The sequence below is a fragment of the Panicum virgatum genome, chromosome 4N (assembly GCF_016808335.1).
Source record: "Panicum virgatum strain AP13 chromosome 4N, P.virgatum_v5, whole genome shotgun sequence".
NCBI lineage: Eukaryota > Viridiplantae > Streptophyta > Magnoliopsida > Poales > Poaceae > Panicum > Panicum virgatum.
Genome location: NC_053148.1, coordinates 31,841,204 through 31,853,258, shown reverse-complemented (window position 1 = coordinate 31,853,258; position 12,055 = coordinate 31,841,204). Strand labels below are relative to the sequence as shown.

At 46.2% G+C, this 12,055-nt stretch overlaps 1 protein-coding gene across 1 annotated transcript; it reads left to right on the top strand.

Annotated features, from left to right (window-relative positions):
• Window positions 1-5,797: 5,797 nt before the first annotated feature.
• LOC120670856 (loricrin-like) lies at window positions 5,798-7,016 on the top strand. The gene is made up of 3 exons (XM_039951032.1): window positions 5,798-6,038; window positions 6,159-6,306; window positions 6,399-7,016. The coding sequence occupies exons 1-3, from the start codon at window positions 5,933-5,935 to the stop codon at window positions 6,721-6,723; spliced, it is 579 nt and encodes a 192-aa protein (XP_039806966.1). The 5' UTR covers window positions 5,798-5,932; the 3' UTR covers window positions 6,724-7,016.
• The last annotated feature ends 5,039 nt before the right edge of the window (window positions 7,017-12,055 follow it).

Genomic DNA, 12,055 nt, shown 5'->3' with positions numbered 1-12,055 from the left:
TACACCGACGCTGCTCTACTCCAACAAGTGGCCCCTTGCTCGTGCTCTAATCTTCGCCGGTGAGCTCCCCTTGCCAATCATCTTCCTTCCTTTGCCCTAAATCGAGTTTCCTAGCCCATTCATGGTCCTTCATCATTGATGACGTAGAGCTTTAGAAACTCCATGCATGTCAAATCTTCTAGCCAAAACAAGTTCCCCATGTCCTTAGGAACCTATAGAAACAAACCGCACTCAAAACCGATCCCGGAGGTGCCGCCGGCGACCTCGCCGGTGAGCCTCGGCCGACGAGCGGACGATCCGCGACCTACGGCCAGACAGTCCGCGAGTCATGACCCTCAACACCGAGCCTCTGCACAAAAACATATCCCCAGAATTTTCTACGGCGGACAGTCCGTCATTCACACCCGGACGATCCTCCGTTCACTTCCAAATTTTACACAGAACCGATGTGTTTCTGGAACTCATCCCGGGCTTGTATTGCGGACGGTCCGCCCTTCCGGACCGGACGGTCTGTGGTACTGTAGCAGCGCAGTAGCAGCCCTGTTTGTTTAAGTGCATAAGCATGCATCATCTTACATAATTCATATAAAAATGAATATAACTCCGATTGATGTGAAACAAATTTTGTTGGGTTCGTCTTGACGTTCTCTACCCGCTAAAAATATGTTTGCTCCCAAAATAATTATATTATTTTTCAGTTTAATTAAATATGTGTTTATCTTGTTAATTGCATAATTAATTCTCTGTCAGTCCAAAAATTATGAAACCAATTTTGCTAGCTTCCTTATGATGTGTACTATCCATTAGACATGTTGTTTTGTGTGAATTGTTTCAATATTGGTACAGTTTAATCTATCTCTATTTAAACCTAGTTAACTAGTAAATTCCACAACAAGTGCATATGTGCCTCAAAAATTGTGAATCCAATTTTATTTACTATGCTCAACCTTTATCTACTGTATAAAATTGATAACACCTATAAAATAGTTGTATGTTCATATAGCTTCTAATTTATTAATTAAGAGCTTATTCCCTAGTTGATTGCATGGTTAATTATTTCATGATGCTCTTCTAAAATCATGGAACACTCTTGTTAATTACCTATAACCATGATAAGTTGTTGTAAATATTAGCTTTCATTAGATATTTGTAGATGGATACAAATTTGAATATATGTTGTTCTAGGATTAATTTACTTGCAAAATGACTAGTGAATCACTTGTGCTCATGTGAGCTATCAACATTTCTCTCATAATGAAAAATAAATACGATATGCTTTTGTGGTTAGTAACCTCCATGAAATAACTTGAGTAATGATGCTGTCTTAATTAAATAGAACATGATTTGCTAGCTTCTCTCCTATATAATGATGATCTTACCTTAACCAAGATGTGATGTTGTTAGCAGCTACCCATTAAGTCTTGATTGCCTAAATTTAGTTAAATAACATTATTAACTTGTATGAGCTTACTCTAGACTCTAGCACTCTATGTTGATAGCAATCATGAACTAACTTCCATGGCTGATGCTTGATGTTGTGTGAGTTGTTTATTCTGAATTTATGTGACAACTAGTAATAGCACAACTAGTGTTGATGGCATCCTAACGTTACAATTTGTCTTGTAGAGCGTGTGCTTGTATGAATAATTGTTTTGCACCCCCCTATGCAATGTTTGTGTACCCTAACTTACCTCATTGACTTGCTTACTTCATGAATTTGAATCATGTTAACCTTTACCTCTCCAAAGTCATTGCATCTCATAAGCATATGGATTCATGGCATCTTTTCTAATTTATCATGAGCATATGCATTGGCATCTTTTCTAATTCATGTATTTTCCACTTTCTTAGAGGATGATGTTCCGGAGTGTCACGGTTGCGGAGTACCAAGGCAGGCACATATGTATCTCAAACCTTACTTTTGAATCTTAATTTGCTATTATAAATTATTGTTTGTGCATGGGCTTAACCCTATCTAGTCATGTGATTTGTGTAGAACTCATTTGGCATGTTTTCCTTTGTAGCTCTAGAACAACTTATACTAGGTAAAGTATGTATGCTTAGACTTCTCAAATTAATTTTCTTAGCCATGCTTAGCTTACGGTAGAAGTCGAGAGATGGCAAGATCACCATCACTCGCGAGCTATAGGGTGTTTTTTTAAATATACTTGAGTAGATGAGAAAGATTAAAACATGAACAAGGTATGAATGATGGATCGAGACTTGAGCAAGTGTGGTAGGGCCATGTTGGAAGTGGAATCCAAATGGTTTAGACTTGCTTGAGTTGGATAAGGACCGTCTCTTTGGATGCCGGTTTCTTGAGCACTTTTCTATACAAACCACATGCTTTATAATGGGATGGTAAGCTCAGTACCATACGCGCACTCTTCACTGAGCGGATTCAGTGCGGTTTGTGATGGGGTGTAGTCGGTGGTTCTGTTTCACCTGTCCATCCCGGCTGTTCGTCTCAGCGTTGGGTATGGGTATGCGAACAGTTGACACGTGAATCATTGCTTACGGACCGACGGGTAGTATGGCCTATGGTCTCGTGTCGTGTGGGAAAAGTTGTACACCCCTGCAGGGTATTAATCTATTGCAATAGCCGCGCTCTCGGTCATGGAGCACGCTCTCTGAGGTTCGCTCCAATGTAGAGTCTCGTGATGGAGTTCATGGAAGATTGAGATCATGAATACATGATCTCTTTACTTATGCAATTGTATTGGTGCTTGGTATAGAAATATAGATGCCATGTCTTTTGCTTATTCACTTCACAACTATGCTCGCATTTTTATATATGAATGTTAAAACTTGACAAGCCTCATGCATCCACCAAATATATAGTATTGTGGATAAGTCCTGCAAGTACGAAATGTACTTACGGTGCTGCCGTTAAGTTGTTTTGCAGGTTCTCTCCTAAGGAACGACTGCCACGTTCATCCCGCCGGAACCGGCAAAGTGGATGGACAGTGGAACTCACTCAAAGCTTATGCAAGTGGTGTCTTATGGGCAAGGACTTCATTATTATTGCTACCTAATACTCTCTAAATATCCGCTTCGTTCAGACTCTGAATCTTAAGAGAAACATGGTAGGTTATCCACCTAGACCTAGGATACATCTTAGTTGTAAAGAAACTCTTTAATTGCTAAAAACCCTCATGTATAGTTGCTTATGTTTAGTTAAAGTCATGAGCTTTGTAAGATAAATAAGACTTGTAATCAAAAGTTTAAAATCTTGCTCTCATATGTATCCTTGTGATGGTTGCTATGACGTGAACCAATGGTATGCGAGTTGATCCTGGGCGTTACTCAAGGCACATACCGGGGACTACCGGGGTTATCTCGCTTAAGCTGGGTTGATCAATGGACGATGACCCGGTTTAGTCGAGATAATTTGGGCGGTTCCTCACAGCTATGATCACGTTATTCTAGAAAGCGATTGCCAAAACTTGAAGACGTTGCTTGGAAGCCCCTCCGGTATGAGATCAGTTATCGGTGGTCTTTGTTTCGACATAACAGAGCTTGGCAGGAACTTTGAGGATTTTAGAGTCGTGTGGGTGCGTAGGGAGGCTAATTCGGTGGCCCATCGCTGTGCTAGGATGGTGTGGCCCTTGAGCGATCCCAGTTTTGGATTGATCATGTTCCAGAGTGGCTGCTGGGTCTAGCAGCAGATGATTGTAATCCTGTCAGTGCTTAATTGAAAACTCTGTTCCTCAAAAAAAAAACTGTTTGCTCTACCAATGCTTCCGAGCAAATCTGCTGCGTACTCGCCCAAGTACGAATCGGCAATTTCTTTCCACCCACCTTCCATTCATTCCAGTACTAGCTACTCCATTAAATCCATGGTCGCACTCCTATTAATTCCCTTCGCATATATTGTGTTATCGGTCGAATGCTTTGTTACTACACGCACGCAGTAGGGTTACTAAGGATGAGTTTTTCTATACTCGCGTGTAGCTACTCCCACAATCAATATACCACCATGCGTACATCCGTATACTCATTTATCATTTTGAGTATGTCCGTATACTAATTTTAAGATACTTCAAAAGAATATTTATGAAAAAATTTAAAAGCATCCCTATTTTTAAAGGATTTTTTCTATATATATAGACACATACAAATAAAGATGGAGAGTACTCCTGCTAATGGGGGGCTTGACGGGTTTTTTGGGTGGGTTTTAATACGGATACTATTTGATGGGTGGAAACGGGTGACACTATGAAACGGGTTGGGGCGGGTTGGGTTGATGACATAGACGGGTTGGGACGGGTCGGGGTGCTATGGTAGTAGATCGGCGCGTAAGTCGCATATTATCTTCCGTCGTGACTTCTGGTTGGGGCATTAGGCCGACGGGTGAGTCGGAACGGGTGGTAGTTAAGACTCTTAAAATATGGGTAGGGCCGAATTTGGGGTGGGTTCATTAGCGGGCGTAATTGAGAGCCTCCTTTAGACCGACCAAGATAGCAGATCGTAAGTCAGCGTCAACGGCCCAAATGGCCACGTTTCTTCTCCGTCATGCATTCATTTGAAGCCATTTATTTAAACGCTGCTATTTATGCGTCATCGCCCTGATCGGCTTGCTGTTAGCCGTCGCTAGCTCGGTGACGGAGATGATGGCTCTTCCATGCTGTACGACGTGCTGCCAAAAATTCTACACGACGACGACCTCATCAGCTGACCGCGGGTCGGCCGCGGCAGGATCTCTCGATCGGATTGCATTGGCCTGACAGAGGTCGATGCTCCGGTGGAGTGATCACCCGCCCGGCCGGCGGTGAGAGCAATGTGCTCCAGCATTTTCAGTGTCGTCCTGTCCCGATGCTAGCCCTCGGCTATATTCTATTTCTTCGATTCCCTTCTTTTTCAGATGGCTTTTGGGGTTTTGGTTCTTGCTTTCAGATGATCGATGACGTGTTCTAGGAACGCATACGCAACCGTTTCATTCCGTTCCTGCACTGTGCAGATTCTGCGGGACGAGGAAAACACAGCCTGACACGCCAATGCACAGATGGAGCTAAAGACGCTCTTGCCATCTACTCACCTTGGCAAGCAAGGGCTGGCCAAAGGATCGGACCAGCAGCTAGCGAGAGCGAGCGATGCATCTAATGAAGTAGGCTGATCGGTATCGAGTAGGTGGCGAGCGCCGAACGCAATTTAATCGACCAGCCCCGTCGGAGGGACACCCCGGTTTAGTGCTGATGGAGGCCCGTCGTCTTTCGCCGGCCATGAAAGCAGTCCGCGTGTGGGAATGGCACACGCGTCCATGGTGGTGGTGCTCGGGTTAACGTGCACACGCCATCGTCGGCTTCATTTGCTCCAGCAGCTAGCATGTGTGGGCATCATCTGCAGGCACCAGCTTGTACTCCACTACTGTACATTACAAGTTACCTGAATTTTATGCATATTTTGATTTCCCAAGCAAGTCAAACTGCAGATGCAGCTTGAATTCGTAACCTGAACGCAGTGTCTGAATGTCTGAATGCAGATGCCTTTATTCTGAATGTCTGAATCGTAACACGTACTGACGGCTTCAGATGCGTACTTACAGAACTGGTCAGTTTTACTTTTAAGTTTCAACAGGTTCAACACCAAATCATTCGACCGTGGATCCAGGGATAGTAGTGTGATCGAGCTGGATATGGATGGTAGTGGGCATTCATTGGCAGCCAACTACCAGTACTCTGCAAGCCGTGGCAGGGCGTTCCTGTCACCGCACGGTCCGTGCAACAGCGGCGCGGCGGCTGAACGGCAGGTGCCGACCCCCGGGCCGGGCCTGTATATAAACCCCTGCAGGTGCAGCGCCCCAGGGCACGCTCGCTCGAGCACGAGCACTGCACCCTCTCATCTGCCGGTGCTAGCTCCTCCTAGCTTTCTCCCCCACTTCAGCCGGTAGCCTCTTCTTGAGAGAAGCTAGCAGGAAGAGGGATCGAGCAAGATGATGAGCGGCAAGGCTCTCCTTGTCGCCGTGCTCTTGGTGGGCGTCGCCTCCCGGTGCTCCGGCAGCAGGGGCCTGCAGGGGGATCACATCGCTGAGCAGAAGTGTACGTGTTCTTGTGTTGAGCTTAATTGGTAGTGTAACAAACGTGTGCATGTCTCTACATACTCTGCTGATGGCTGATGATCGTGTGCCACGCTGTTCTGTCTACTATTTGTCCAAACAGACGGTGGCGGTGGCTACGGTGGCGGCGGCGGCGGATACGGAGGCGGAGGTGGTGGCGGCGGGTACGGAGGCGGAGGTGGTGGCGGTGGGTACGGAGGCGGCGGCGGCGGCGGCTACACGCCCGGCTACTCCGGCACCGGAACCTGCGAGTAAGAAGCAGCAAATAAGAACCATGCACGCATGCATCAAGCACAAATAAAAGTATATATAAAACCTGCGAGCCGCACTGCGATCATTGCAGCTACTGGAAGAGCCACCCGGACGCGATCATCTCGTGCATCGGGTCGCTGGGCAGCATCCTGGGGTCCTTTGGCGACGTGTGCAGCGCCTTCTTCGGGAGCAAGCTGCAGACGCTGCAGGACGCTCTGTGCAACACCCGCACCGACTGCTACGGCGACCTCCTCCGCGAGGGCGCCGCCGCCTACCTCAACTCCGTCGCCGCCCAGAAGTACGCCTACACCACGCAGCAGGTCAAGGACTGCATCGCCGTCGCGCTCACCTCCGAGGCCGCCGCCGCCGCGCAGGCCGCCATGTTCAAGAAGGCCAACTACGCCTGCCACTACTGATCCATCGATGACGACGAAGCTGCTTCTTCCATCATTTCGTCGGCGTAGACGCGTAGTATCTAGTGCTTGTGTTAAATAAATAAGACGTGTGTACGTGACTGTGTGTGTGTGTGTCCGATCCCCAGCGTCGCCTTCGTCCGTTTCAGCGCGTCGTCGTCTTCCCATGAATACATGATGATGCATGACGCCATGCCGTCTCGTTGTCAGCTTCTTCAGTAGTGATGATACCTGCTTTTCCTTGTCGTTGTTGCTGATGTGATGAGAAATTAGAAGAGTTTGGTTGGTGGTGAAAACGGTGGTTGCTGTTCTTATTACGAAATGCATGCGTCGGCGCACTGCTTGTTTCTTTCAGTACTGGTTGTTGAGATGCAATCGAGTACATGACTTCAACTCTATATCTACGTCGGGATTTCATTTATTTCCTGCTTTGTAAATACTTTGAATTTACCTGGCAAAATTAAATAGGATCTTTTGTACTCCCTCCGTTCCAAAATAAATGCAATTTTAGTACAAAACACTTAAACCAATGCTAGGTGTAAAATTACAAAAATACCCCTAGTTTTTTTGTGATGAGTGGATAAGTTGTCTTTTGTGGAAATCTTCCAAAATTGTCTTATCTTTTGTGGTAGATAGATTTTTCGGGACAAATTTTGAACTCTATAATTACAACTATTTTGGGACGGAGGGAGTATGATGATAAAACGTACTACTACGATTCACAGTTTTCGCCGTTGACTTTCTCTTTTCATTGGAAAATTAGTTTTTTAATTCTTCCAGTTCAGTTTACCAATTATTTTTTACAATCGATGTACGATGGATAGACACTACTACAAAAACTGATTAACAACGACATTTTTTTAGGAGCTCTGAGGAGGGCACAAAAATAAACCGCCTCTATTAATGCCTAGCATTAACAGAGGCGGTCATTTCTTATTAACTGAGATAGTAACAAAAACAGCCTCAGAAAATCGATTAACAGAGGCGGTCAACTTTAATATTACCGCCTCTGTTAATCGTCGTATTTTTAGAGGCGGTCCATTTACAACAGGCCGCCTCAGTTAATAGCCCAAGCCCATTAAAAACCCATATATACCACAGCTAAACCCTAACCAATCTCTCTCCCTCACTCCCTCTCTCTCTCTGAAAGGCCCTTGTTTGGTTTTGGTAATTGAGTAACAACTTAGGTGGACTAATAAGTGTTTATGTCGAGATACACAGGAGATTAGTCCACACAAAGACACTAGTATGAGCGACATGTGCCATGGAGGAGAAATGGCTAAGGGTTGATGCTATGCTCATATAGTGTGATGGAGGAACTCATTGTATATGAGACATGACACGGAGTTATGTGACCAAAGTGGAGAAGATCAAGACAAGGCTTGGCTTGATGGACCAGTTGCAATGGAGAAGGACAAGTCAAGACTTTGAAGCGAGGGACCGCGAGGCGGTGAAGCTTGGGCAAGATTTGGCGCCGATGGACCGAGGCAACGGTGAAGAGCGAGCAAGGTCGAGATCGATGGACCAAAGAGGTCATGTGATGATATGGAGTGGATCATATCATTCAAGGAAGATCAAGCCAAGTGTTGACTCATGATGATGATCAAAAGTCTTGATGGAGTTTGGTGCTTGTGTGGCATCAACATTTGGGAAGATGAAATGGAATGCGCAAGGCAAAGGTATGACTTGTAGGGAATTTCATTTCACTGGTCAAAGGTTGTGTAGAGAAGTGCATGACCGGATTTAGGACAGATGGCCGTACTATCAAGAGGGGCAAAATTGTTTGCATATCGGTCATCTAGTGCCACTTGAGTGATCTAACATTGCGATGTTGCTAGGATCCAGTGGCATGGTGAGATCAAGTGAAAGTTCTTTGAAAATGATTGTGAAATGCTAACACACATACACATGTTGTTCACGTGGTGGTGTTGGCACATTTGCAAAGGAGAAAGAGTTGGAGTTGATGTTTATCAACTTGGGGAAGCAAGAAAGGCTTTTCGGTGTTCTTCGGAGATTAGGTTGGCTCTTGGAGTGAAATATTGCTTTGACCCATTGTGTTTTGGATCAAATATTCAGTTGGGTTGTGTAGCCCTCTGAATAAGCTTTCCATAGAGTCCAAGATCACCAAATTTGGACATTGGAGCTAAGAGTTATGACCGTTTTACCGAGGTACATTTCTGCTGGAAATAGACCTGCGGACGGTCCGCCGTTATCTCGGATGAGCTCGAGCAGAACCGTTTTTGGCTATGTTGGTGGTCCAAAATGAACTGCGGACCGTCTGGTCCATGGGGGCGGACGGTCCGCCTTTAAAAGCTGAAACGGGCGCAGAAACTTGGTAGTTCTGTCTTGGGTGTCCAAATTGTACTGCGGACGGTCCGGCCCTTGGGGGCGGACGGTCCGCCTCCTACTGAAAATTCTGGGACAGAAACACTACGGTTTCTGTGCGTGCTCACTTTTTGAACGGCGGACGGTCCGCCCCTGGGGAGCGGACAGTCCGCCGGTCACTTCCAGATTTAGTCAGAGACGTTTGCAAATCGGTCGGTTCGAAGTTTTGAACCGAGGACGGTCCGCCCCAGGGGTGCGGACAGTCCGCCCGGGGCTCTAACGGTCGACTCTGACACATAATCATTGCAGTTCTAGCCGTTGGTTTTGAATGGCGGACGGTCCGGTCTCTGTGAGGCGGACAGTCCGCGAAAACTCTGTTTTTATGGGATTTGAGTGTAACGGCTAGTTTGGGGCCTCTCTCTATAAATAATAGAGGGTGTGGCCGGACATTTGAGGTGATTGAGCACTTTGGGGACTTGGTGTCCTTGTGTGAGAGTGCTTGAGAGCCCTCTACTCACTCTAACTTGATAGTAATCATCCGATCGAGTGAGAGAGTGTTTCTAGTGCGATTGCTTTGAGAGATTGCATCGAGGGGAACTAGGTGATCGTGTTGCAAGCCGGTGTGCTTGTTACTCTTGGAGGTTGCCACCTCCTAGATGGCTTGGTGGCAAGAGGCTCCGTTGAAGCCCGCAAGAAGATTGTGCGGTGCTCCGGAGAAGAGATTGTGAGGGGTATTGTGCTCACCCCGTGGGAGCCGCGAAGAGAAACTCTAGTTGAGCGAGACGTGAAGAATAACAAGTGGTTCGGCCGGATCATGTACTAGAGCTCGGTGTGAGCACTCCACGTGGGAGAGTGTGACTTGAGAGTCACCACTAGCAAGAGGATCGGCGGCAATCTTGGAGCTTGTCTCAACGGGGATTAGTTTGGTGGCAACCAAGTGAACCTCGGGATAAAAATCACTGTGTCAATTTTGTCTACTCTTCTCGGTGGTTCGCATTCTCCAAATCACAAGTCTTGTATTTACATTCATATATATAGAAGATGGTTCGCATTCTCTAAATCACAAGCCTTGTATTTACATTCATATATATCTTATGCTTGTGTAGTTGTTCTCTAGTGATTAGTTAGCTTGTGTAGCTTGCTAATCATCTTCTTGCTTGTGTAGCTAGAAGTAGAGATTCTAGTGTAACTAGTTAGCTTGTATAGTTTAATTAGTTGATCTTACTTAGATTGTGTAGCTAAGCAAGTTGAGCTCTTTGGATTGTGTATCCTTGTCCTTGAGCATCTAGTAAGCTTAGGTTTGGCTTTGTGCTTTTATGCATTAGAATTGTTTAGGAGCTCCCCTTGTTTGTGAAGTACTAGTGCTTAGACTTGTGTGGCTTGGCATTAGAAATGTTAGGAGAGCTCTTGCTAGCTTGGCACTCCATTTGCTTTGTGTAGGATCTTTTTGGAGGTGCCTTAGAGTCATAGTTAGAGGGGTGAAGTCTTGGCTAAGCGAATAGTTTCAATTCCGCATAAGTTTCGGTTTGCCGGCACAATTAGTTTTAGAAAGGACTATTCACCCCCCTCTAGTCTGCCATCTCGACCCTACACACTCTCTCTCTCTCTCCCTCCCTCCCCCCTCTCTCTCCCGCACTGGCTCAGTGCGGCGGCAGATCCGGCCTGCGCGGCCGCGGCGCGGTGGATGTGCCGCGGATCCGTGGAGCGGCAGCGTGGCTGGGGCGTCAGCCGCGGGCCGGCGGCGGCGGATCCAGCCGCCGCAGCCTTCGGTGCGGCCGGAGCGCGACATTAGGGGGCAGCGCGGCGGGCGGCCGTGGCGGGAGGGGGCGGCGGCGGCAGGCGGCGGCAATGGCGGGCTGGGGCAGCCGCACCGGGCGAGGGCGGCGCAGACGGCGGCGGCGCAGATGGGCTTGGCTGGGCCCGTGATGGGCTCGGCGAGCCTATCCCATTTTTTTGTTTTTTCAGTTCAATTTTCAGAGGCGATTGCCTCTGCCCACCTCTGTAAATGGTTTTCAACCGCCTCTAAAAAGAATAATGTAGTAGTGAGATTGACAACATAGATCGTTGTTAGTAGATTCACCATTAAAATAATTTCATAATGTTTATTTTATATATTTATACAATAGTCAAATTTCCACGGAGTTGTGGTGGCATGAATCGAATTTTCCCTATAATCTATACTTCATCCGTTCTAAAATATGGATTATTTTGACTTTTCAAGATTTATAGATTTAACTATGTATCTAGATATATATTATTTGATATTCATAGCAAATAATATAAATTAAAAAAAGGTCAAAATGATCTATATTTTGGAACAGACGGAGTATATGCTGATGCAATTTAGGGAGTAGCACCAAGCAGCTGTCGAGGAAAAGTGGGAGATATAGTGTGTAAGGGTCAACTCATATATTAATCGCTTAGTGTCAGGTTAGAAAAAATAGTTATGTGGGCAGCTTATATGACCTAATTCTTTTAATCTTTAAACACAATAAAATGGTCACTTTGCTTGTAGTATCGTGAACTCTTTGTTACCGCACATGCAAACACAATTACCCCTTTGGACATGAACGTTGTCGATCAAAGTGGTATCTTGTGTGATTGTGTCATGTGGGGGCCATTGCTCGATGTGTTTCGAACAATATCTAGTTGCAGCTGCGGTTGTTGTGTTGGGCCATTGCTCGATGTGTTTCGTCGCTTCAGCTCGTGGGCTTCTCTGCTGTTGGGTGGCCTTGGGCTTCTCTGCTGTTGGGTGGCCTTGGGCTCATGTGCTGTGTTGAGTGCGTCTGGTATAACGAGCTTCCGAAAGCTGTTACCTCAAAGAAAAAGGAATTTCACAAAACAAAAGGAAAAAGAAAACAAAAGAAAAGCGTATACTAGAATGTGTGTACCACTAAGGCGTGCTGGATATCGGCTCGAGCTGGCTCGGCTCGTTACTTTAACGAGCTAGAAAGTGGGCTCGGCTCTGGCTCGTTTTGCTCATAAGCCAGCTAAAAAATATGACAGTAGC